Below are 27,950 nucleotides of genomic sequence, written 5' to 3'. Positions count from 1 at the left end.
TAGGTTAGAAAATTTTGGTGAAGCCAAATTCTTGAAAAAAATATCTCTCTTTTACTTGCAACCTATACACATCTATACATACCTTACCTAGGCTCCTTAAACCAAGCTTCTTGAGGGTTCTTGGCTGAGGTTATTGAGCTTGAATATTGGCTCTTGAGGGTGAGAAATTAGTGGTTTATTATTCAACGAATTATTCCTCTTCAAGAGGTATAACTCCTACCTTCTTTCTTTTATTTCTTTACTATCTTTACTTGCTATTTTTGGATCATTTTTCGACTATGTTTATGGGCTAAAACTTATAGTTAAAGGTTATCCAAGGTAGAGGGGTTGACCACCCTTCTTTGAACCTTGTCTTCCAAGCTTTTGCCCTTGTGTTTCCCATCTTTTCATCAACTTTTTTTGAACTTTTTACCACTGAATTTCAAAGTTTTTCAGAGGCTAAAACTGTTGTTTTGAAGTCCTAAAAATGGGGGAGTTAGCCTCTCATCCTTGCGCTTGTTTACTAGCTTAAATTCTCCATTATTTTAGCTTGTTTTCGTTAGCTATTTTTACTTTAATTCCAGTACTGTTTTGAGTTGTTTTAGGATTTTTTTAGGTCATGCATTTCATTTATGCTTTGTATAGTAGGCTTGTAGTGTAATGGTCCTGATAGGCTTGGTGTTTTAGGCATTAGACACCAACCTATTTGACTTGATAGCATTTATTTAGTGTTTTCCATACTTGTGTTCACCCCTAGTCACTTCTGCACTCTCCCTCTTTTCTTGGCTTTTTCATTGCTTTGGAGTTGCTTTAAAATGAGTATTGTTTAAGCTTGAGAAAGAGACCTTGTGCTTAATGGTTTAATCTCTTCGGAAGTTCATTACCAAAGGCTTGACCTCTCTCTCATGCCCAAAACAATCCTTCAAGTTTGAAAAATTCGTTACAAAAAAATGTTACTAATTTTTAATTTTTAATAGAAGTTTGAAAAATTCGTTACAAAAAAAATCACTAATTATAAGTTTTAGAGACAATTTATAAAATTATGAAAAAAAAAGTCACTAATTATTAAATTTTAGCGATATGTGTAAAAAATTATTATAAAAAATTATTTTTAATGATAATTTTACTAAAAAATATTTAAAATAAAATTTAATAAAAATTAAATACAATTATTAGCACCTATTAATAGTTCCACTTAACCCTTCTGAAAATGGACTTTTCACCCATTTTTACTACATATTTTATAGGGTTTTAAACAACAAAAGAGAAAGTAAAGGATTTTGAGAGAAAAAAAATTGAAATTAGAAACAGAAGAGTGTTGGAATGGAAGTGCAGCACATAAAAACGAGTGTTTTGTAGTGCAGCACAGCAGCAGCAAGCAACCCCGCCTCCCCTATCTCCACATCGTCTTCTCTTCTCGCTTCTATATCTATATCTATATCTATACCTATATCTATCTACCAGTCCATTTCTCATTCACCTACTACTCTTGTCGCGGCGAGTGTTCAGTTCAGTTCAGTTCTTCAGCTTCTATCTGACAACGACTATCATCTGATTTAAGGTGTCGCGACTCACAGATCTCATGCTCCCTCAACCGATCAATCCCTAATCCTAATTGGTTCGGTCAAATACATATTTCTCAATCGCTCCATTTCAAGCATTGTCTGGTTACAATGGAGACTTTTTGAAAACCCTAGCTATGGTTGTTCGGAGGTTTGGTTTGATTTGATTTTCCTGCTTTTATTCATTTTTCGTTTTTTTTTTTTTTGTTACTTGAATTTTGAAATTGATTACAAGTAGTATTTGTTTTCGTACAATTTTTAGTCTTTTCGTAAAGATGGATTGAACAACTTGTATTATTGGTATAGGATGGTTCTTCTTTTTAAGAGGAATCAAAAGTATGTCATTCCAAGGCCTCTGGCAATGTTTTGATGGAAAAAGTGAAAAGTGGAATTGGATACTTGTATCTGCATCAGAAGACGATAATTTTGGTCTCGCATGTCTCCAAGGTATATAAGATCTACTCGAAGTTAGTTGTTTTTTTTTTTTTTTAGGTAAACTACCAATATACCTTAGTTAGACTTAATTCCCATTGCTATTGAAAATAAGGGTTAGTAAAATGTTATTAAAAATAATTTTTTTGCGACGTTTTTTTTGCATATGTCGTTAAAATTCGACAATTAGTGACTTTTTTGTCACAGTTTTACAAATTATCGCTAAAACTTATAATTAGTGACGTTTTTACAAATTTTTCAAGCTGTCGTTCAAAGTTAGGGACTTTTTTTTTTTTAAACTGTTGTTAATATTTTTTGTGACAAAATTTTTAAATTGTCACTGAAAATTAACAATTAGAGACGTTTTTTTAATAATGTTTGATGAAAAATGCCATTAATTCTCATAATACCTATTGGTCAATAAGTCCTTCTATTAGGATCTACACGAGTATATATAATTGCATTTTGACCAATTATGTTTCATATTAACACATTAATTTTTGACAGAATATACCTCAGAAAATCCCAGGATAATTATGCAGTTAGTATTGAAGTTTTTTTGTTTTTTTGTTTGGTTTTCCCTGAAATTGTAATTTTTTCTTTTATGTAAGAATTAGGGCTTTGACTCTCTTTCTCATTTTGTAAATAGCCATTTAAGAAGGGTTGGGGAAGCTATTCCATTGGCAATTGTTTGGTTTGTTTGGATTACACGAAAATATCTTTTTTAATGGTGATTTTACTCTATGGGTGGAAGTTGTGGATTCAATCAAACCTAAGATTACTTGTTGGGTAAAGGTTAATTCAAATTTATCTATGATTTTCTATTTCATTGGGATTGTTTTTTGAGCCTGAAGCTTTAGGTATTTTAATGTGAGATTCGTAGGGGCTATGGGGTTGACTGCTCTGTTTTTTTAGGTTGTGGAACACTGCCCTGATGTGGCTGAAGGAAATTTTTTTAACTATTTATGATAATACAAATAATGAAACATTTAATAATTGATGATTACTATTTAGATAGTTTGATGATGGTTAGAGGTCGTGTTCTTAATTTAAAGTATAGATTAGGTTTCTTTTTGGTTATAGGTCAAGCAAGTTGTCCATATTGTTTGTTGCATGATTTATTCATAAGTTTTCTTCAGTACCTAAAGACAGATTGTAGGGGGTTCAAGGTTAGGAAGGAGATTAGAGAGCCAAAACTATGTTAATGCTCCAACAATGGTGGGAGTGGTTGGAGAATAAGCAGCAGCATCAACTGTCTAGGAGTTGAAGAGTGTGCAACTGGGTGAGGGTGAAGCAAATAGCTCAAGAAGAAATGTATGACAATGCACAAATGGGCAGCATCTCGCCCAAATCCCCAAAATCCCTCTCTTAAACCTTGGGAAATGGGTCATATTTATAGGCTTTTTCTTAGTACCAAGAGGACACCAAGTGGTCAAATAGAGAGAAGACATGTAACCTAGAGGATCGCACAGAATATTCTGCCTTGAGCCACTAGGTTGAAGGTGTCACATGCCCCTTTGCATGTATTGTGTACTATCTGTTTGCCTCCGCAACTACCTTTTTGAACCTCAGCAAGTGTAGTTGCGACGGAAGTGTTTGGCGCTGCAATTCCTTTTTGAGCCTCAGCGAGTGCAGTTGCGGCGGGAGTGTTTGCCGCTGCACTTGCCTTCTCAGTTTGAACTTCAGCAAGTGCACTTGCAACGATAAACCTTGCTGCTGCACTTGCCTTCTTAGTTTCATTTAGCCAGTACATGCATTCTCAGGACTCCATTAGTCTGCTATCAGCCATGTTTCTGTTCACCTCAGCGAAACCTCCACCCTTAGCCACCCAACCACAAACTTCCCAGCTTTCCAAGGTAAAGGCCACAGCCACGCTTGCTATCAGCCATGCTGTGCCTTAGTACCAAGTCCAAGGGGGCTTCCTTGGTTCTGCCTGTGCAACCAAGGCAGGTCCATAACCTGGGTAAATGGAAAGGGAGTCCCTTGCGCTTAGGTTGCCCTACTCCCATCTTCGTGGAGTTGCCGCTGTATACTGGTATCTCTGGGCCTGCTATCAACTCTAACCAGTAAGCCTTGGGGCCTACTATCAGTGCCAAGTTAATGAACTTTGGGGCCTACTATCAGCCCTAGGCTAGTAACACCTTGGGGCTTGTTATCAGCGCCAAGCATTAGCTTTTACTTGCAGAGGGGAAGCTTCTCCCGAAGGCTGCTATCACCTTGGCGGGATATTCCCTCTGCAAGTTAGTTGCGACGGCTGCAATTGCTGTGGTAGTCATTTTCCGCAGCAATTTCAAATGGCAGAACTGACAATATTGGAGATGGCGGCATCGACAAAAATGCCTCCGCAACTTGGGCGCTGCAAGTGCTGCCTCCGCAACTTAGTTGCTTCGGTTTTCTCTTTCCTTCAGCAACTCCAGATAGCTGCGGCACCGACAATACTTGGAATGATAGCGGTACTGATAATACTTGAATGGCGGCGTTGAGGCAAAGTGCCTTCGCAACTTGGCTGTCGCAAGTGTTGCCTCCTCAATTTAGTTGCTTCGGCTTTTTCTTTCCCTCAGCAACTTCATATGGCCGCGGAACCAACAATATTGTGAATGGTGGCGCTGAGGCAAAGTGCCTTCGCAACTTGGCCGTCGCAAGTGTTGCCTTTTGCGACTTAGTTGCTTCGGTTTTCTTTTTCCTTCAGCAACTTTAGATGGCGGCGGAACCGACAATATTGTGAATAGCGGCGCTAAGGAAAAGTGCCTCTGCAACTTGACCGTCGCAAGTGCTGCCTCCTCAACTTGACCGCTGCAAGTGTTGCCTTCGCAACTTGACTTAGGCATTTTCCTTCGTGGAGTCTGTTTGGACCCTTGGCGGGTCGGACCTGCTTCGGTCCACTGTTGGCCCACTTCCCTTGGGGTTTAGCCCATGCTCCTTTTTCATTGATGGTCGCCTCAGAGGGGCGACCTCAGCATTTAGGTCCTTACTTAATTTAGAGTTTAATTTCTGACCCTCTACACAGATCTTATAGAAGCATTGCAAAATATAGTCGTTATGACAAAAGTAAGGGTAATGGTAGTATGAGTTGAAAACAATACCATTTTCTTTTATCTGGTTTCTATGTCTTGTTTAGTGTTTACATTTTTTTCTTGGCATGCTTGGCAGGTGCGCTTTTAATTTTTATTTATCTTTGTGTTGATCTGAGGTTTATACTTTGGTGTTGATGTGAAGCTTACACATTGGTGTTTACGTAGAGTCTAAAGTTTGTTAATAGAAACAAAATGTTTATGATTGAGTTATCTATATAATGTTTAGAAACGTATTTTTTTTAGCTGTTACTTGCTGTACTTTAACCAGTTGTGTGATAAAATTAAAATATATTTTGAAATTTTGTTGGGGACGGCCTTCAGGCACAGGTTATCTCTAGTATATATAATATAAAATAGATCTTCTATGTTACAAAATGTGCAAATAAAAAAAAAAACATTGTCAATGCTTTCAGTGAAGCTTATTGTATACCCGTTAACACTTCGAAATCCATAAAAAAAGTACTAAGGCCTCGTTTGGGAATAGGCTAATTTAGTAACTTTTTGGCTATTTGGCTAAAATATGAGCTTAAAAAAACTAGTAAGTTTGGGATGACTTTTTTGGCTTTTTACGAAAAGATGTGTAAAAAGTAGAGAGAAAAGAGAAATTTTGACTTTTTGGTTAAAAGAGAGGGTTCCCAAACGAGGCCTAAGTACTAAATAAAGCACACCAGTAAGTGCTTTGGAATTAAAATTAAACACAAAAAAATGCACACCAGTTAGTGCTTTGCAATCTCAAAAAATTAAAATTAAGGCTTGGCTTGGGGTACACTAAATAATACAAAAAACCAAAAAGTCACTATCCTATTTAAGTCACATCATCTTATTTAAATCACATCACCTCTCTAACACATCAAATCAAACCCAACCCAAACCCAACCCATATAAGCCAATAAGTCAAAAAGTGCACTTTTTTAGAACATCCCAAACCAATCCTAAAATTAAAATTAAACACCAAACAATGCACATCTGCTAACACAATTTGACGCAAACCTGACCAAGTACATCCTGTGCCATTGACCCATCCCTATACTACAATGTCATTCGACAATCAGTATAAATTAGTCAAGTTAGTAACAAAAATTCACCAAATCAAACTCATTAATCTTAGATGAGTAAAAAAAAAAATTGTGAACACGATGTTATTCAAGCATTTCAATTTTTAGTTAGTAGTAGGATATGAAGCATTGTTGTATCAAGATACGAAGTGGTAAGACAATTTATATGTATCGAGATTATCAACTAATACATAGCAAGAACCAAATGACACAATTGTGAAATCTTTCAAATCATTAACACCCCTAAATAGTCTAACCCTACAAAAACAAACGACTCTCAACACAATTTGACCCTAATAAGAACCATCCATCATATAACCACATTATAATCAAAATATCAATCACTTCCAAATTATAAAAAGGTAGGAATTCTATAATCAAGCTTCCAAGTTGTTAACCAAATCCCACCTGCAATTTGTAATAGAAAAATAAGCAATTCAGCTTCATGCTGAAAAAAAAAAAAAAAAAAAAAAGTGTTGTAATAGACTTTAAAGTGGGGATAGCGCACACACAGCAAATCATAAACGATCAAGTTGCAAGTTTAGAGAACCAAGAACATGACATTTTCATCCATCACTCTATCCTACCTATGAATGAAGGCAGTAAAATATGAACTTGGGAAAATTAGCATTCAGCGTACTTTTACAAAAATAATTATAGATTCATTGAAAAACTTATAACTTTAATTATTAATATTAATAAAGTGTACCACTAATTTGTAATTATTTTTTAGAAATAAACTGCTCAGCAATTTCCCCTATAAACTTAGGCAATATGACTCTGTTAGTTCGAGGGTAGACCACAAATTGTAAACTCAATAACTAACTTCAATTCATTGTCATGGAAACTAAATAAAGAAGACGATAAGACCTCATAAATATGAATTACCCATGGCCATGACACTTCCAAAAATTAATCCAAATGCTTTTTATAAATTCTATTGATTGCAATAATTTGAAATAACTTGTGAAAATAAAGAACCCTTACACCCAACACCATACCTTGACAATCACTATTTTAGGTGAACATTTCACCATACGTGGTGTAAACACACAAAGTCACACATGGGCTAGTAGCATACCATTGCATATGAGGTTTTTGAGTACATTGCTCCTATCAAGTTACTAAGACACATAAGTCACTAACTTTCCTCTTATGGACAGAATCTCCTTTCAAATTCCTCTGAAAACATTGCACATAAATATTCCAAAGTAAAATTACATATCACAAAAATATTTATTTGATATAAAATAGAGGAAGTTAGAATACCAGTAGCAAATCCAAATTCAAAGCACAAAAACTATAAAGGCAGTCAACCTAATCCTTATGCTTCTGCCTGGTAACTACATATTTAAAAGAAGAAAAAAAAAGGAAAAATAAAGACTATATACACATAAAATATACAATTCAGCATGCGTCCCTAGCTATAGAAATAAATCCATGCGCTTTGTTTTTGAAGCCTTTTTTTATTGTTGGATGTGTCAGGTGTTTCTTGGTTAAGATATATATCTAAACCTCAACTTTGTACTAAGTTGATTATGTGGGACGCGAGAGTTGTATCAGAATGTGGGACAACCTTTGGGGTTTTTTCAGTGTCCATTAGGTTTCAGAATCGGGATAACAATGAATGGTGGTTGACAAGGGTTTATTCCCAATAGGCCTTGTAAGCGTCAAGAATGGTGGGAGGAGTTGGCGGGTTTATTTGGGCTTTGTTCTCCTAATTAGTGTATAGGTGGGGACTTCAATGTGGTGAGGCTGATTTTGGAAAAACTTAATGGGGTTTCCACAGATAGAAGTATGCGGGATTTTGATTCTTTTATAAGAGAGCGTGAGTTGATTGATCTATCCTTGAGTAATGCTCGATTTACTTGGTATAATCTTCAAGAGAATCATGCTTGTTGTAGGTTGGATAGATTTCTTCATACTTTGGGTTGGGAGGAGTTGTTTTTTGATTTAAGGCAAGAGGTAGTGCCAAGAGTTGTTTTGGACCATTGCTTGGTGATTTTTGAGAGTTGTCCCTTCAAATGGGGTCCAATCACCTTTAAATTTGAACACATGGCTGGAAAATCGCTCTTTTAAAGCTTATTTCAAGGAATAGTAAGAGTCAATGGGTGGGAGGGTTTCAAGTTTATGCCAAAGTTGAGAGGGGTCAAGGAGAATTTAAAGGTTTGGAAGCGTACAGTTTTTGGTGATCTAAATGAATTGAAAACAGAGTTAGTTTGGGGTATTGAAAATATGGTGGGTGCAAAGGAGTCTGGGGAGTGTTTATCTACGGCTTCAAGGGAGAGATCATTGCTCAAATTAAAGTTTGAAGAGCTTGTTTTCAAGGAGCAGATTTTTTTGAGACAGAGAGAAGTTGAAATGGGCAAAAAAGGGCGACATAAATTCAAGATTTTTTCGTAGGGTTGCTTTAGGGAAAAGGATTTAAAAATTTGGAAATTGGGCAAGGATTGGTTTTGAATAAGGAGGAGCAAATCATTAATGAGATTTTCAATTTTTACTTGAATCTCTATTCTGATGGTGGATTGGACTGTCCAGTGATCGAAGGTATTTTTTTGGGCTCCTGTGGATACCTTGAAAGCCAGTTGGCTCAAGAGACCCTTTGAAGAATGTGAGGTGCAATAGGCCGTGCTTGAATGCGAGAGAGATAAGGCTCCAGGCCCGGATGGTTTCTCAATGGCAGTGTTTCAAGACTATTGGGAGATCGTAAAAGGGGATCTTATGAAAGTGTCTGGTGAGTTTTTTGAGAGCAGGGAGGTTAACTTATGCACCAATGCATCCTTCATTTGTCTCATTCCCAAGAAAGAGAAGTCAGTCAAGATTGGAGATTTCAGGCCTATTAGTTTGGTTACGTCAATTTACAAAATTTTGGGACAGGTTCCAAAAGAATTAGGGCTGTCCTTGGGGAAACTATTTCTCCCTCACAGGGGGCCTTTGTGCATGGACGACATATCCTAGATGTGGTCCTAGCGGCCAATGAAGTTGAGGAGTATAGAGGATTGCATAAAAAAGGCGTTGTTTTTAAGGTGGACTTCGAGAAAGCATAGGATCATGTGGGTTGGGGTTTTTGGATTTTGTGTTGGAAAGGAAGGGCTTTGGGTCTAGGTGGAGGAGGTGGATTTGGGGGTGTGTGTCGTCATGCATTATGTTGGTCATTGTGAATGGTAAGGCTGGGAATTCTTTCAAGGCATCTAGGGGTCTTAGGCTGGCCATCCATTATCACCACTTTTGTTTATTTTAGTAGTTGATATGTTGGAGAGAATCATCGATCTAGCTAAAGAAAAGGATGTTATCGAAGGATTTGTGGTGGGTAGGGATAGGGTTGGTGTCACCCATTTATAGTTTGCGGATGACACTACATATTTTTCATCAAAGGAGGAGGGTAAGGTTGGCAATTTGCTAGTGTTTTTGAGAATCTTTGAAATTGTGTCGGGGCCCAAAGTTAATCTTAGTAACAATAGTGTTGTTGGTATTAATTTGGAGTATACTTGTGTGCAAAGGATGGCTAATAGGTTAGGATGTCCCATTGAACAGTTTCCTCTCAAGTATTTAGAGCTTCCATTGTGAGGAGATCCTCGATCAGCATCTTTTTGGGAGCCTGTACTTGTTAAAATTGGGAAAAGATTGGAGAGCTAGAAGCGAGCATTGTTGTCTAGGGAGGGGGGGAGGTATACTTTGGTACCACCCATGTTAGGTTCTGTTCTTATTTACTTCTTATCCTTGTTCAAGATTTTGGTTAACATTGCGAGGAAAATTGAGAAATTGATGAGAGATTTTCTTTTGGAAGGGTGTGATGAGGGTAAAAGGGATCATCTAGTTATGTGGGGGGTTGTTTCTTTCCTAAGGGATAAAAGGGGCCTTGCTATAGAAAATATTATTACTAGGAACATTGCCCTCGTGAGTAGTGGTTATGGAGATTTCCTATTGAAAGCGGGTCGCTATGGTATTCTATCATTAAAAGAAAGTATGGAGTTCAGGCCAATGGTAGAGATTCTAATGTGGTTAGTAGAGGCAATTGTTGTTCTCCTTGGAAGTTGATCTCTCATTTGTATCCACTAGTGTCCAATTTCCTATCATTGAAAGTGAGGAATTGGGTGAGTATCTGATTTTGGGAGGAAGTTTGGTTAGGGGTTTCCTCATTTGATAGAGCTTTTCCACTCCTTTGCAAATTGGTTCGTAGTCGGGATATTTCTTTAGCGTTAGTGGCATGTCCTAATGTGGCACCCATTTATTGGAATCTTGGTTTTCGTAGGAATTTAAATGATAGGGAGGCTGGTGAGTTGGCTTATTTGTTGTCGTTGATTGATGGGATTTCTCTTTCTTCCTCTTGTGATAGTAGGGTCTGAATATCAATTCTTCAGGGCTCTTCTCTAGTAAATCTTTGTTTGATAAACTCATTGATGATCCCTCTATCCCTTTGTTTCCTCTTCATAAGAAAATTTGAAAAGCGGTTGTTACTCATAAAGTGAAGTTTTTTATTCTTGAGGGCTTGCGTCTTGAGGGCTTTTTTAATTGTTGCTTTAATTGGTTTTGTTTAAAATTTAACCATTGATTTAATATGGTGTAGCTACGGAAGATCCCTACTCTTATTACAAATGCCAATACATTTGGCATTCAAATCCCAAATCAATGATAGAAAAAAAATTAGCCTTAATTCTTAATCTCCAAAAAATACTAAATGTTTAATATTTCATTTTATTTATGTTGAACCCTAAATTATTTACTTATATTAAATATGAGACATGAAGTGCTTGCTAGACATGATTGAGTTCGAAGTGTGAAGTCGAAGTGCGATCTCGATGTCATCTTCCTTACCTGTACCTCTGTCGATCTCTTGTTCTTCTCTCTCCTATTGTGATCTCGATCTCCTCTTCTCTCTCTCTCTCTCTCTCCTCTTTTTAACAGATAAAGCCTTTGACTAATTTTGTTATTTTTTTTCTTAAACAATATCAAACCACTACTCCATTACTTTTATTTAAAGATAATGACTCTCTCTCTCTCACCCCACTACTTTTAAAATAATGACTTTATAAAGATGATGATTTTATTTAAAAATATTTTTATATTGTATTTAATTAATCAAATATTATTTAAAAGTTAATTTGGTCAAGTTTTTAACATGGTAATTTAATAAATATTTTTAAAAAATAACTATTTACTGTATTCCTGTGCCTGTATCCAAATTTGGATCCATATTCCGTATCTTCTATTTTCAGTTTTAAGGTGTCCGCCCCCTAGATATGCACCCACACCTGATACTCGTACCCGAGTCCGGGTTACATAGGTCACATGCATAACAACACAAATGAGAGAAAACATAATTTTTCAAGCTTTAAGCATTGATTGAGTTTCCGAGTCTTAAAAAAAAAAAAAATATATATATATATATATCTAATAAACAAAGCTGAAATATAGTTTATATCACAACCTACCAATCCACATTTCCAAATAATAATACAAAATGAGGCTTCTTACATATTTGTACTCTAATGGCTGCTCCAATTATAGTCATCTGCCGAGTCTCATAAACATCACAAATAAACATCTGTAAGTAAACCTGAAATGGTAGCTAGGTCATGCCACTTGAGGAATAATCAAACCAAGCAACCATGTGAATAGAGAATGTAAATATCGCAAATAAATTGCTTGATCTGGGGTTTTTTTAAAGAGAATAAAATGTTATCCAACAAAAAAATAAGTGGATCTATTTTCATTATTTATGATTTTGAACCGTAATTTGTTTTCCAATGGAAGCCAAGCACCCTATTAAAGAAAGAAGGTGATGCAGGTTGGAATGGTGAGAGAGGAAGAGAGAGAGAATGAAGAGATGAATACGGGTTTTGGGGTTGGGTCTCTAGTGAGGGTTGGGCTCCAAGAGAGAGTTGAAGAGTATGAGATTGAAACAAAAACAGAGGGAGAGAGAGAGAGAGAGAGAGCTCTAATTTTGAAATCAAAGATGTGAGAGAGAATGGGTGGATGGTTGGAAAGAAGAGAATGTGAGGCGTGTTTGGTACTCAACTTTCATGGGCGGGAAATCTAAGCATGGAGAGATCAACACTTTTGTTCACATCAATTAAAAACAAATCGAACAAATAACCCAAGTCAATTAAGAAAAATACCTAAAATTTGAACAAACCGAAAAATCGATAATCAACAAATAGTTCAAGAACCGAAGTCAATTAAGAACATCAACACTTTATCTTGAAGTACCCAAGAACTCAAGCCAATTGTTAGTAATAGAAATAGTTGCCTTAATGAGTTCAAATCTTGTCATTATTAGAATGCTACCCATAAGACTCAAAGTAAACACAGTAACCACAGTATCTTTCTTTTATTTTTCCCCCACTTCTGAGCAATTAAAAACAGCAACCAATGATTAGCAAAAGGAAACCCAATAAAAAAAATAAAAATAAAACTATTTTTGATAAAAATACAATAACAACAGACCTTTCAACAAAACACAGAAATGACGGTAGCCAAAATTTTACTTTCTTTACTATTTCCCCCACTTTCTCACCAACCAAACAGCAACCAAACAGGACAGAATTGTTTTTTTTGTAGAAACTATTGATTTATGGGCTGATAAATATTTATACCATTTCTGATAGTTAAATTTTAATTTATGGTGGAATACTTGTGTGCTGATAGAAGTTCAAATATTTGTGGTTAATATTTATGGGCTGAAAAGTTTCTGCAGCAAGAAAAGTTATGGGCTGATAAAATATATATATTGGGTTTCTCTGTAAAGCTCTTTCTTTGTTTCAGAGGAGGGGCTTTGTTTGGAGCTTCAAATCCTTAGATTATATCCATTTACACAGATAGATTATTGTTAGAATTTACCTACACCTACCACCACCTACTACCACACCTACTACACCTACCACCAATTTACCCTCACCTACTCCTCACCTACTACACTCACCCTCTCCTATATAATGAGCCACTCACCATTTGTAATTGACACAATTAACACATCAATCAATAATACATACAATTTATCTCTATCAATATTTTTTACATGGTATCAGAGCTATAAGATTTAGGCCTATACTCCTTTCTTTCCGGCGGGCAGCCGGCCGGCAACGTTGCCTTCGCTGCCCTCGCTGCCCGCGGGAGTTTTTCAACACATATCACAAACACATACCTTCTCTCCCGCTGTTTGATTCGGAATTCGCCGAAGCGTCACATATTGATCCACAACACTTCGCCACACTCTTTGACAGAACAACTCATCACTCCCCAAAAGCCCCAATTTCACTTCCTTTTTTGAAACCCATTTCGTCAATACCAGTCTCGCAACTGCCTCTCAGTATCCCATTTACGGCGCTGGTGCTGGTGGGATGATGACAGCGGCAGCAGCGGCAGCTGCGTTCTACCCATATCTGAATTTCGGAGAAGGGACTAATGGAACAGGTGAAGGAGGAGGAGGAGCTGCCACCAACTACACGACAGCGGCAGCTGGGCAAGGGTATGGTGTGCAGTACCCACACCACCTCTTTCAGTACTCAGCAGCAGCAGCAGCCATGAACTCAACTGGTGGCCCATGCAGGTCTTCAGCTCTATGGAGGTGCCTGAGAACATTGAGGCTGCCTCCTCCCATCCTCTGTTATGTCCCATACACCTATTAAATGGAACTCCAAACAAGCTGTTACAGTCAGCAGAACTCACATAACTGTAAGTATCTCGTCCCTTGAAAATTTACAGATGGCATGTTGAAGGTGCTCAGCTGTCTGTCCATCCATTGCTGCAATTGAATAAAAGCTCGAAATGAAATGTACCTCAGCTTCCAAAAATCCTCTCACTTGCTCTTGCATAGTTTTAAGTGTTTCCTTTGTTCGCACTGCATCACTGGACAAAATAAGCTCAGGAATCCAACCCAACTGCTGGAGCTTGTGTGAAACTGCAATAGCATCAGCTTGTCCCGCTTTACTCAAAGGGCGATCATGATCTTTGCAAGATAAAGAAGGAAGCAGGTATCAAGAAGCCTCGCAATGAACGATCATCCGATGAACTCTTCGCATGACGAAGCAGGATTAGGCGGCGAGCAACAGACTCCGAACGAGCCTCCTCTGAAGTTTGAGCTTCGGCGACGGTGGTCGTCTCAATTACGAGAGATCGAGCGGATCGTGTTCGAGGGGAAAGAATAGGGAAGAAGAGGGTCGGCGAGGAGGAGTGGGATAATGTTTTTTTTTTTTTTTTCATCTCTCTTTCCTTCTCTCACTCTCTCTGCAGCTTTGACAAAAACAAATAAAATAACAATAACAATAAAATACAATAAACAATACCCACACTGATATGCACACTGCTCCACCTGCTTTTGAAAATAAAACAAAAGGAAATGAGTGGAGTTGGTTGAGGTGGACACCCTTGTTCTGTGGATAGCCTCAGGCACTCTCTCTCTCTCCACTCAAGGACACCCACTAGCCTCACCCACTACTTTGTCACTTTTCCAACCTATCTTCTGTTACCTTTTGCACTCTCCTGACCGATTCCCTCATCCCAAACGCTTTCTACCTTAATATATTATTATTCTTATTCTTATTATTATTATTATTATTCTTATTAAAAAAAAAAATAATAATAATAATAATAATAATAAAAAAAAAAAATAATAATAATAATTTCCAAACAACATTGCTGTTTTTCACCAATTCGTGTGATAAAGATTTACACACTAAACTTTACCTTCTTTTATTCCTCTCAGGGATCAACCCCGATCACAATTTTACACAAAAAAAAAAAAAAAAAAAAAAAAAAAACAAATCACAACAACAACAGCTTTGTTTTCTTTTCTGCAGACGGCCACCCACCGACCTACTCTGCCGCCGGTCTCTTCTTTTTGCCTCCGTCCTGGACGGCCCTTGACGGTGCTGCCTCCGTGTTTTCCACGCCGCCCAGCACGTTCACACCCCCATACTCCTCCACTGCAGCATATGGCGGCCCTCCAAATCGGAACATCACAGTGGCCTTCCGCTTCAGCTCCTTGTTTTCTGTCCTTAACACGCTTATCTCTGCTCGCGCATCCTTATACATGCGTTGGAGCAGAGCCAGCTGGGAGTTTAAATGCTGCACCTCATTTGTCCTACTCTGCAGCCGGTTCGACAAGTTTGTGACCGCCGTCATGCTTTCCACACATGCCTTCAGAGTATACTGATTGGCCTCCACATCCGACTGCACTGCCATTCTTTGCTCCACCGACCGCATCGGAAAGTTCAACGGAGCAAACTCCGGGGCGCTTGGTTGAGTTTCCAGTGCCACCGCACCAGTTCTCTCTCTCGTTGACTCGTTGAGGTCGGGAAAGAGGGTGAGCAGTCCACGGGAAGACGAGGACGAGGCCATTTTCTGGGCAACAGAGTGTTACAGAATATCTCTCGCAACAGAGTGTTACAGACTCTCTCTCTCAGCACAACGAAGAGTTTTTCAGACTCTCTCTCAGCACAACGAAGTTTTTTTGTTCAGAGGTTTTTCGCAGCTTTTCTCTGCCTCAGCCTCAGCATCAACCTTGGTTAAATAGCCAAGGCAGCCACGCGCATCGCCCGCCTCTTACCACCAGCCGACAAACGGGCACGCCAGCCAAGGCGCCCACGTGCCTCGCCATCATGTCCGGCACACCTTTTGATGAATTGGGCACGCCTTTTGATGGCACGCCTTTTGACAAAATTGGGCACACCTTTTGAGGGTGCCACTTTTCCAAGGGTCCGACAAGACTCTATAAACTGTCCCGACATTTGATACCGGTTAGCTTTTTCAAGGGTCCGACAAGACTCTGTAAACTGTCCCGACATAGATTCCGGTTAGTTTCTACAAGGGTCCGACAAGACTCTGTAAACTGTCCCGACATAGATTCCGGTTAGTTTCTACAAGGGTCCGACAAGACTCTGTAAACTGTCCCGACATTGATTCCGATTAGCTCCTTCATGGGTCCAGCAAGACTCTGTAAACTGTCACAACAACTGTCATAACATTGTCTTCTACAACGGTCCGACATGACCCCATAAACTGTCTTCTACAACGGTCCGACATGACCCCATAAACTGTCTTCTACAACGGTCTGACACCGCCATCGAGTGTCCTCTACAACGTTCTGACACCACCTTTCAGTGTCTTCACCAACGGTCTGACACGACCATACAGTGTCTCCTATCCTTTTTTATTTTTATGTATTTTCTTGTTTTGTTTCTCTCTTCAAACTCAAGTTGGTTAGTTTCTATCCTCCTTGAGTTTGCGGGGGGCTGTTAGAATTTACCTACACCTACCACCACCTACTACCACACCTACTACACCTACCACCAATTTACCCTCACCTACTCCTCACCTACTACACTCACCCTCTCCTATATAATGAGCCACTCACCATTTGTAATTGACACAATTAACACATCAATCAATAATACATACAATTTATCTCTATCAATATTTTTTACAATTATCATATTAAAAACCCTTATAAAAACCCTAGATTCTCACACCCTCTTCTAAAATCTCAAACAAAAAAAAAAAAAAACAAACAAACAAACCCAACATTAACAAAAGAGGAAAAAAAAAGTGAGGATTTAGCCTTCTACCTTGGAGCTGTATAAAGGAAAGCCGGATGGTGCTATCGTGGTAGAGAGAAAGCTTTGTTACTTCAGTGGAAAGAGGAAGAGGTGTGGCAGGAATGAGAGGAAGAGGTGTGAGAGAGCATGGAGTTTCAAATTTTGAAATCAAAATGAGAGTGAAAGAGAGAGAAGATGTCTGTGAGATGTGAGAGAGTTGAGGTGTGTTTGAGATGTGAGAGAGTTAGGCGGCAGATGAAAAGGCCAAATCTTGACCAGCCAAAGTGAATAACACATATTGATCTCAACCATTCAAATATCTTTGTAGGACAAATGTGAGTAACCTATTTTCAAACTCAGTCTTCCCTTGTTAGAGCATCCACAATGAGATGGCTAAAATTGTTTGTTAAAGTATGTGTTATATGACAAAAAGTGGTAAAAGTGGGATCCATTTTTATGTGTTCCAGGGTTTGTTAATTTAGAGAGCGAGAGGTGGTGCAATGGTTATGTTCAGGAGTGTTAAGTGATATATAAATAAAAAGATAATAATAAAAAAGGCAAACATTGGTAGCTTTTTCTTATACTCTCACTTTCTCTCTCCTCTCCTCTCCCTCTTTCTCTTACCATCCGTCCAGTCACTGCAGTGGGTGGGTCCCATCACCACTTTACTCTTTCACCCTCTCTACTCTCTCTCCCTCCGTTGATGGCTAGAACCATTGTTAACTGTGGCAAGCAAAATAACATCTGACACTATTTTTTGAGTTTAGCCAACTCCTTAACAGCTTCATTGGAGCTGAAAATGACATCTTTCACTAGCTAAAACTTATACACTGACACTAACATGTACACAAACAGCTCCACTGTGAATGCCCTTATATAGATATATACATATAAATTTGTTCACATTATAAATTTGAGCATACATATGTAGCTGATTTTTTCTTTTTGAATTTCAAAATGGCAATTTTAATAAATTTGCACTAGCTGATTTGTGATGTAACATATATACACCAGATATATACATCTATATGAATAGATATATTCTATGTATATATATTTGCAAACCCTATAGTTGCTCTTACAGATTCTCTGCTTTTACACATGTATGCTCTTTTACAAAATGTGCCTCAAAATGATAGATTTAGCCATGAACTTAGTAGACTCTTTTTATTATTTTATTATTTTTTATTTTCTGATTAAGAGTGAATCTGCTTCGGTATTTCTTGTATTTCTATTAATGAATGCTTGATTAGATGATGCTTTTGTTTCTAATTTCCTTTCTCTGTGGTATATTCCTAATTTTTTGATAGATGAATGTGTGTCCGTTGGTTAAAGCTTCCTCTTCTTAGCAAATCGTAATAACCTTCTTTCTTTTGTGCGGTTTTTCCCTTATTTCTTCCTTAACTTTTTTATGTTTTTCCCCTTTATTTTTTCGTCAGTTTAGAACAAAGGAATTTACAACAAATACCTTTTCTTTTTGTACCTTGTATGTAGCACGTCACTTGCCTTGTATTTTTTGTTAGACATTCTACATTTAAGTCTATGACATTGGGAACTTCTACCTATGATGAACGAATTGACATCACTCAAAACAAAAAAAATTAAAAGAAGGCAGTGTTTTAATTTTATATTTTTATTTGCAGTTTGCACTCATCTGTTTTCATCTCTCTCTTTTACTTCCTTCGAAAACCCTAGAGTTTGTAGGTAATGACTCTCTCTCTCTTACTCTCGGTCTTAATTTAAGAATTTTGCATTTGATATTTGTATTACGAATTTGAAATTTATGAAATCTTAGAGCTGGAAGATAAGGATTTCCTCTTGCAAAATTTTGCATTCGAAATTTGTATTATAGATTGAAATCCCCATAGTATAATAACCCTCCTCTAGTTGTTTTTTTGTTTAGTCATTTATTGCTATGTGTTTGTGTGTAAGTAGTCAAGCTATAAAAATAAAGCAATCTCAGTTTTTCTCTTTATTGATCTTCTTTTATTTTAGGCCGAATACACTAACAGTCCCTATAGTTTGAGGCTCGTGTCACTTTGATCCCTGACTTTTCAATTATGACATATTTGACCCTAAATTTTGGATCTCGTTCCAAATAAAAACAATTGATGATACCATTGCTCAATTTTAAGGGCAAAGTCATCAATTTAATAAAATATAAATTAATTTGACAAAAATAAATGTCAAAAAAATCTTTTTGAATTTTTAAAAATTATTTCTACCCGCCAAAGATAAAATTATGTAAAATTGATAAATTTTTTACACATTTATTTATTTATTTATTTTACCAAATTAATTTTTATTATGTGTTTAGATGATGATCATATAATGTGTGGTTCTTAGATTTTTAATGTGTAATCAATATATTTAATATATGCAATGTTTTTAGTTTTGAGTTTTTTGATTTAATAGATTGGTTTAATAATGATATCAAAGTTGTCTCCATATTTGAGTTTTGAAAAGATAAAAACTAATTGAATGAAAATAAAAACAACCATTCATTACATAATCATCATCCAAACACATAATAAAAATTAATTTGGTAAAAATAAATAAATAAATGTGTAAAAGATTTATCAATTTTACATAATTTATGTTAGGTGGGAAGAAATAATTTTTAAAAATTCAAAAATATTCTTTTGACATTTATTTTGTCAAATTAGTTTATATTTTATTAAATTGACGATTTTTCCCTTGAAATTAAGTAATGCTATCTTCAATTGTTCTTATTTGAAACAAAATTCAAAATTCAAAGTCAAATATGTCACAATTAAAAAATTAAGAACCAAAATGATATAAACCCCAAACTATAGTCACCATTAGTATAATTTGCCCTTTATTTTATCTTTGTAACCTTTGAACATTTGTGGCAGAAGCAACTTTGTTTCTCTTTATCTTCTTTCATCTCTCTCTCTCTCTCTCTCTCCCTGACTTCCTTCGAAAACCCTAGAGTTTGAAGGTAATGACTCTCTTTGGCTTGTGTTGAAGGGAATAGTCACCAACTCAACTTTAATGGTTGAGAATGAAAAGCTCTTGTTTTGTGGAAGTTTTCAAGGCTATCTCTTTTGCTTCATTCAACAAGATTTGATATTTTTTCCCCTTCTAGTTTCTTAGCCAACAACAAATGGGTTTTGCTAAAAAAACTCCAAATTGTGTGTGGCTGTTAGAAATTCCTTGTTTTTGCATTCTCTCATCTGATTTGGCTAGGTTTTGTTACCTGATATTTATATGTTATTCAATTATGTATTGGTTTTGTTATTTTGGTGGCATTGTCAACTATAGACTGATTTGAGGAAAAGAGTAGAAATTTATCTGATATGACTATTTAAACATGTTGCAGGTTTGGGTTTTCTCTTAGGACATTGTTTGGGGATATGTGAAGAATGGTTTGTAGATTTTCCACCAAGTTGTTGAATATATGTATATCTTCTTTTTGTAAAGTGCGGCAATTGGAGAAAGCGGAAGCGATTATAATTGATGGTATAAGATTAGGTGTACTACCAGATGTGGTTACTTACAATACATTAGTTGCTGCCTATACTCGTTTTGTTGGCATAGATGCAGCTTATTCCGTTCTTCATAGAATGAGAGAAGCTGGGATAAACCCAGATGTTATTACATATAATTCTTTGATAGCTGGTGCCACCAAGCATTGCTTATTATCTCGATCACTGGATCTGTTTGAAGAAATGCTTCACATGGGCATTCCCCCTAATGTGTGGAGCTACAATACTTTGATGCATTGCTTCTTCAAATCAGGAAAACCAGATGAGGCCAACAGGGTATTTCGGGATATTATTTTGAGCAATATTTCTCCTTGTCCATCCACATTTAACGTTATGATTAATGGTCTTTGCAAGAATGGGTACACTGCAAATGCCCTCATGTTATTCAGGAATTTACAGCGCCATGGATTTACTCCTAAGATAGTTACATATAATATTCTGATTAATGGGCTTTGCAAGTCAGGTAGGTTAGGGGCGGCAAGAACAATTCTCAAGGAGCTTGGAGAATCAGGTCTTATGCCAAATGCCATAACATATACTACTGTAATGAAATGCTGCTTTAGATCTAGACAGTTTGAACAAGGGCTTGAGGTCTTCTTAGAGATGAAGGAGAAAGGGTATACGTTTGATGCCTTTGCGTACTGCACAGTCATTGGTGCTTTAGTTAAAACGTGTAGGATAAATGAGGCAAATGAATGCATGGACCAGATGATTAGGAATGGCATTGAGCTTGATATAGTGTCTTATAACACCTTGATTAATCTGTATTGTAAGGAAGGTAAGTTGGAAGCTGCCTGTAATTTGTTGGATGAGATTGAGAAGGGAGGGATGGAATGCGACAAGTACACACATACAATTCTGATTGATGGATTGTGCAAGGCAGGTAATATTGAGGGGGCAGAGCGACATTTGAAGTATATGAATATGATGGGCTTTGATTCAAACTTGGTTTCTTTCAATTGCTTCCTTGATGGTTTGTGTAAAGCTGGCGAGGTTGATTATGCAATGAAGCTGTTTGAATCTATGGAGTTAAAGGATTCCTTTACCTACTCTTCCTTGGTACACAATCTTTGCAGGGCTAGGAGATTCCACAGTGCATCTAAGCTCTTGCTGTCTTGTTTAAGAGGTGGAATGAAAATACTTAGGTCTGCCCAACGAGCTGTTCTTGATGGTCTTCGGTCTTCGGGATTCACAAGAGAGGCAAGGAAGCTTCACTCAAAAATTCGATTGGCTAAGATTTTTCACTATTAATTTGGTTAGGGTGCTTTAGATTTTTCCTGGAAGTTGGAAGAACTTTATGGTGCAATCAGTTTAGTTGTAAGGGTCATTTTTTAAGATGGAAATATACAGCATTTAGTTGACGTTGATCTTGCTGACTAAATTTATTTGGAATAAAAAGCCTTTTGAGCGCCAATCATTGAAAATTCTGGAAGAGAGTTGGTCAGTTTTTGATGTCCATACTCCATTTGCTTGGAAGACTCTGGTCATGCTACACAAATTATTTGCACTCTATACCAAATAATTTGCACGTTTGAGACATTTACAAGGATATGCTAGAACTGTGAGTCACGTCCGCTTCTTTAACAATAGTTAATGAAGTTTGTTTGAAATCTCAAATTAATTAGTACATATTATCTCAAAATTTTGGCAGGTACAGTGGTTGACATTGTTCAGCACGGAATACATCTGAGGATCTCGTACTACTTTGCAGGTTGAAATCTTTGCAAATAAGAACCATCTTATGTGAGTACTGTGTTGGCCCCAGAATATCTGGCATTAAATTAGTTTCTCTTCAGAATTTGGCTGATAAGGATTTAATTTATGGGAATTCACATTAATCATTTCTCTTCCAGTGACTGGCAGCATGAATGTTGGGTATTACTTTATAAATTTACACTGCCACTTGCATGCTAGGATAATAATAAAAGGAAATGGCACTGACTTGATTAATGACTACCCGTAGTTTGGGTGATTACTCTATGCATCTCTTTCTTGGTCATTTGAAATCTTGATCAGGATATTTTCCTCCCTTTTCTGACAATGCAACACTCAAATTGCCATTTGCTGATTAAAGGCATCATCAGCAAATGCCTTTAACAGTAGAATGACAAGATATTCTCCGCACTCAGGATTGAGGTCTAGTTGATCATTGTTTCCAGTGTCTATGTACTTTTCTTTTTGGTAGGTCCATGTGACTAGTGTCTATATTCTTCAGTGGCAATATATATTGGCTAAGATCCGAGTACCTCTGTACCAAATAATGTTGTCGCGCTGCACCTTATATGGATGCTCTTACAAACACGTAGGCTGGAAAATGGCTGGCTGAAATAACCTGCCCTGATGAATCCTCCATGAAACATCTTTAGCCTAGTCTAGCTCCAGTTTGATGGCATTTTCAAATTGACAAATTTGTTTTCTAAGGCATTGAGGGATATTGACCTGAAAGGACTTTTAAGCACTGATACAGTCTGCATTTTTATCAATCCTTCACCTTCCTTAAGAACCTTTTAAAACACTAGACCAAGTCAGAAGTTGAATGAACCCAAAAAAAAAAATAAAAAATGAAAATGTAAGTCAGTTTTGATCTAGGAAGCACGGATACGGGATACAACAACGCACCAAAATTTGAAAAAGTAGGATATGGGTTACCATTGAACAGAGAGAGAGAGACATGTTCGCTGTGGTCGATCAAGACAGAGATGAGATCAACTGACTTAAGTTCTGCCAGATTTGCCTCTTGGATGAGCAACAGAGAAGGTTAGGTTAGGGTTTTTTCTTCTCAAGTTCTCGCCTCTTTTCTTGTTTATGATTTCGCAATGGATTTGAGGGATTTGATCTGATTTGTGTTTATTTTAATTTAAGTTTGCATTTTTCCAGTTTGACCCCCAAGAAACTTCTGAAAATTACATTTTGTGCCCCACCGTATCTCAAAAGTATTCGGAATGTATCTCCAACGTATCCGAAATTCAAAAAAATAAAAAATAAATAAATAAATCGAATACTCTTTTGCTGTAGCCAATACATGTCCTGGCGTATTCGTATCCGATACTCGTACACTGCCATTTTGGAGTATCCGTGCTTCATAGGTTTTGATATCTTAGCATTCCTCCAAATTATAATACCTCACCTCACCGTAATAGCATTGATGATAGCAGTCATGGACATTACTTTATGTCCCAACTACCACCAGGCTGAAAAGTACAATCTATTTTTTTATGTTATTATATATATATATATTTGAAGTCCATTTTCCCCAATTTAAACCTTTTGAGTGATTTATTTTTTTGTGTTCAACAAGTCCTCAATGAAGGTCGAAACCTTTGGGTCTGTTAACAAATTCCTTAGTAATGATGACTATGAATTGATCTCTCGTATCGCAATTACTAAGATTTCAATTAAGGCTTTCTTATATCTTTTATACAAGTTCTCTAATATCAAGTTAAATATTATATTTACATCAATCTATAATGTGATCAGGAACTCCTTATAATGTTAATCAAACTATTATATAAGGATTCAAGATAGACGAATTTTACATACATTCAAAACATGTAAAGCAATGTGCAAGAAATGAATACAATGGTTTATTGTGGTTCAATATACCCATTTTGCCTAATTTCACTAGTGTAATTCACTAATTCAAATGCTTTTCCCTAGAATAACACAACATTTACAACTCCAATAGATTTTCTCTAGGACCTTCAAAATTTACGACAAATACACAAATACTAGTAGGGTTTTCTTGGCCCAACCCAAAACCAATCCCCACCAAAGCACATTTCTAGAAACACTTTACAAGGTAGCTCATCTTGAGATCCTAGGATATCTCTATGTGAGACTAAGCTGTAGTTCTGTGTAAATAGCACAGACATGACCACACGACATGATACAAACATGAGAGTGACACACCGACACGTCAAGTTTCAAAAAATGCAGGACATGATACATCTGGGATGTTTTTATAAATTTATTATACGTCAAATATATGAATAGTTTATTCAAAGGTAATGGGGAAAAAAAAAAAAAATACATAACACTAATTTAAATTTAACCATATATTTCACAACTTAAACTACAAGATGTTATTCAAGTAACAATTGCAATCTAAAGGATGCAAAATAATTGTAGAATATAAAAACACAAATGATGTATTCATCTTATAAATGTTTCAAAATATATTTAGAATGAATAAGTTACATTCCGAAGAATATAGAACATTGTTACTATGAAGAGATTCATCACATAAGTTACACGAGTGCTGTTCGAAGGGTTCAAGAACTTTTGCCAAAATGTTTGGGAAGTGTCTGTAAAGAATCTGATATTATGAATTTACGTGCTTTTTTAGAAGTGTTTGGAAAGTATCGTGTTCGACACAACACAACACACTTCCTCCATAGAACTGTTCATGCTTCTTAGAGTTGTGTGATGACAATAGTGTATACATAACACCAGAATGAAAAATTATGCCTTCGCAATAAGAACTCCAAGATTCAGAGAGGAGCAAGCTCCACCAAAAGGTGCAATGAAGGTTTCTCAAGTGCTCACACAAGGTGCAAGACTTCTTAAAGAAGTGATTTATGTAGTGTATCGGCACTCTAATATATATTTTCTCATCTTAACATACCAAATGGGGGTATTTGGTATATATAGCCACAACCAACTAGGCCTAGCCTAGTTGGCCAACATGAGTTGGCCAACATGACTCTCCTAAGGGCTTGGTCCCAAGAGGGAGGTCATGAGTTCAACTCTCCCCAAGTGGGAGTTGAATTAGGAGGCAAGCACTTGGTACTTTGTAAGGGTGGGGAGGCTAACTCCCATAGGCGATAATCTAACCACTAATAACTGACTTTTGCCGATCCAAAAAAACAAAGACTATTCTTTGGAAAATTTTCTCAAGTCAAACCTATTATGTTTTTAACCCTTTTTCTTTTTCTTTTTTTTTTTTGGTTATTTTCTCTCTAAGTTTCAAAATAATTTTTTAAGGCAGGGCCAACGACACCCTAGGTGAACCCTTAAAATGGGACCCTTTATACATAATCACAACAAATTATTTTTTTTTTGAATAAAATGATTAATTTTTTATACTTTTGTTTATTTGCTAGTGCCCAAAGAAAGTCTGTTTGTATATATAATCACTAAAACTATATAATAAAATTTCGTTACATTTATCAAGACACGGAAATTATTACAACGACTCGAAAAGATTTTGTTACCTTATGACTTAGTAAAAGGTCAGTTTACAAAACTTGTCGGACTTTTCAAGGGGTACAAGTGTCGGTGCCTTATTTGAAGAATAAGTTTTTGGTGGTGTTGTCTAGTTGAGTGTCGGGAAGGGTGGAGCTGGATTTATTTTTCTTTTTGGATTTTGTTTATTATATATTTGTCTAATATGTAGTTCTGGTGGTGCTGGTTGTATTTGTTAGCATCTTCTTGATGCTCTCTTTCTAGTAAAGTTACTTTTTATTTATCAAAAAAAAAAAAAGTCAGTCACAAATATATGTACACAGATATTAAACAAAGTCTAAAATTATAATACCAAGTAAAAATTGAACCAATAATACTTTTATCGCACTTTTAGATGTACTATTACTAATGAAGTATGCATAATAGCTTATGTACTATATCCTTTTCGGAAAATTATTGGGTGATCCAGTAACACCACGTCATTCATCCCATTTGGTGCTCCAAACCAGTGAAAACATACCATCTAAGTAATGTGTCAGTGGATCTGCCAGGTTGGAAACAGTTGGACTCTTCCGTTCTCGAAGGAAAACAAACGCTCATTAACGTTGAGGTACGAAAAATTGTGTTTCAATTTTTTTGACTTCCTGCTGCATATTTGAACCTTTTAGATTTGAATTTTTTGGGTTTTTTCGAAAACTTAAAAGAGAGAGAAATGGCTGTCTCTTCCTCCCATTCAATCTCTCTCTCCCTCTCTCTCTCTCTCTCTCTCATACTGTAGCTCCACCATTGCTTGTAGAACCACCAATGACCACCGTCAGCAATGCTGTTGCCAATGCCACCACTGTTGTTTGGTGACCACCAGAACTATTCACCAGTTTTCGTCTAGTAACACTACTATTCACCACAATCATCGTCCAATAGCACAAGTATTTTCCCAATGTATTTAGCCATATTGTTTGTATCAATTTTCTTGAATTTTGATATGAAAACATGGGTATTTACTCTATTTGTATCATGAACTGCACTTTGTTCACCGTGTTTGTAAAAATGCTTCTAAAAGTACACTGACAAAATATTTGTCAATATGGTCTTATTTCATGATGTGTATTCTTCATTTTGGCAGGCAACTTTGGCCTTTCATATTAGCAAGTTGGTAAACCATTTTCTCCAGCAGAGGCATTTGGTGGAAGGAGTTTTATACTCTCAAATTGAAGCTTTTATGCAATTTCATGTCTTGGTGACAATAGGTGGTTGTGCTTGTTATGGTGATTTGTTCTAACTAAGTTGTTCTGGTGGAGAAGAGCTCCTCATTGTGTTATATGCTCCCTCATGCTGATGTGATGTCAGGGTTCAAAATGTATAGAATTGTATAAACTGGCAAACCAATTGATGATTTTATGGAAAATGTTGTAGTATGGCTGTATTCACTGAATGTAGTGTTGGGCCCCCTGGCCAGTTTTGGTCAACACTTGTCAAGAAGTCTGTTATTTGGTTATGCTTGTATTATTATTCCTTCAATGGCTTAGATTTTCCAATGGCTCACAATTAATGTTACCTCTCAAGAGCTATTCCTTTTTTTTTGGGTTACATTTTTACAGTGGCTTTTCTTGCCTTCTCTGAATGTTCCTTCTGTTTTATTATGTTGCTCTTTTATGTAACTTTTTAGTTATCTCTTCTACGCAATATTCGTTTTGTTGAAATGAACACTAAAATAAAATGATCACTTTGTCATAATATTTAATTTTATGTTTGGTTGATAAAAAAAAAAAAAAGGAGAAAGGGTATATTGTAAATGGAATCACAATTCACCAATTTAGAAAATGGCATTCCATTAAGAATACCATTCCATTTTTGCCCAAAATTATTTCAATGAACCAAACACTTATGTTAGCAATTTTTTATTTTAAAAGCTGTTGGCAGATGCCACTGTAGTTGTCATGTTGCTGTCTGTTGGGTTTGCAAAAACTTGTATGATGTGTTGTTGGTTTGGAAGCTGTAGCTATGACTTCCATGGATGACAATCCTAGATTGAGATTACATCCAAGCATTCACAATCTGTTGCCTAAATTCAACATCTTCCAAACAGATTATGTATGTAGTAGAGTATACTATAAGAAGACTTTCAATGTATATTTATATATCTCTTCCCTTCGAAATCACACCTTAGAACATCTGAAATCCTTGAAATCCTTTCACTTGCACCTTTCCAATTCAGTGTTTCTAACACCGTGACATTATTGATCATAATGTTCTTGTCTTGCAGCCTTCCCTAGCAGCAATGGCAGGAAAGCATGCCACCCAAATGTTCCTGATAATCAAACATGGCAATCAATAATTAATAGAGTTAAAAATTTTCAGTTGAGACAACGTTGAATCATCCAGTTGAATTTTCATCACACACACAAAATAAATAAATAAATAAATAAAATCCTTCATGCGTATTGCCACTGCCAGTGCAACGTCCAAATAATGCAAACATATGTATTAAATCAATTTTCTCTGACAATCTTTGTAAACAAAATAAGAGAAAATAAAAATTCAAGATAGCAATAGAAGAGTAATAGTAGATATCATGAAAAGTTTCATGAAATTTTCACCTTTGGATAACACACAATAAAAC

General features: G+C 36.5%; 1 protein-coding gene across 13 annotated transcripts; it reads left to right on the top strand.

Moving 5' to 3' along the window:
• The first annotated feature begins 1,191 nt into the window (after positions 1-1,191).
• On the top strand, positions 1,192-26,906 carry LOC114257018 (Pentatricopeptide repeat (PPR-like) superfamily protein). Of its 13 annotated transcripts, none has more exons than XM_082894348.1 (7): positions 1,247-1,692; positions 1,848-1,988; positions 18,281-18,341; positions 19,981-21,707; positions 21,798-21,857; positions 25,882-25,940; positions 26,454-26,906. In XM_082894348.1, exon 4 carries the CDS (start codon positions 20,024-20,026, stop codon positions 21,395-21,397), a length of 1,374 nt encoding a protein of 457 aa, XP_082750474.1. In that variant the 5' UTR covers positions 1,247-1,692; positions 1,848-1,988; positions 18,281-18,341; positions 19,981-20,023; the 3' UTR covers positions 21,398-21,707; positions 21,798-21,857; positions 25,882-25,940; positions 26,454-26,906. The 13 variants fall into 13 exon arrangements, with proteins under 13 accessions (XP_028052530.2, XP_082750467.1, XP_082750464.1 ...); XM_028196730.2 differs by having other exon boundaries at positions 21,798-21,889; XM_082894343.1 differs by having other exon boundaries at positions 21,798-21,889; positions 25,870-25,940.
• The last annotated feature ends 1,044 nt before the right edge of the window (positions 26,907-27,950 follow it).

This window comes from Camellia sinensis, chromosome 11, assembly GCF_055761805.1.
Source record: "Camellia sinensis isolate YWXY chromosome 11, ASM5576180v1, whole genome shotgun sequence".
NCBI classification, from domain to species: Eukaryota; Viridiplantae; Streptophyta; class Magnoliopsida; order Ericales; family Theaceae; genus Camellia; species Camellia sinensis.
Note: the sequence above shows the minus strand (reverse complement) of the source record. Positions and strands in the feature narration are given on the sequence as shown.

Bases quoted from the DNA above. Each gene is read 5' to 3' on its own strand.
- LOC114257018 (XM_028196729.2), top strand. From the start codon at position 20,024: ATGGTTTGTAGATTTTCCACCAAGTTGTTGAATATATGTATATCTTCT.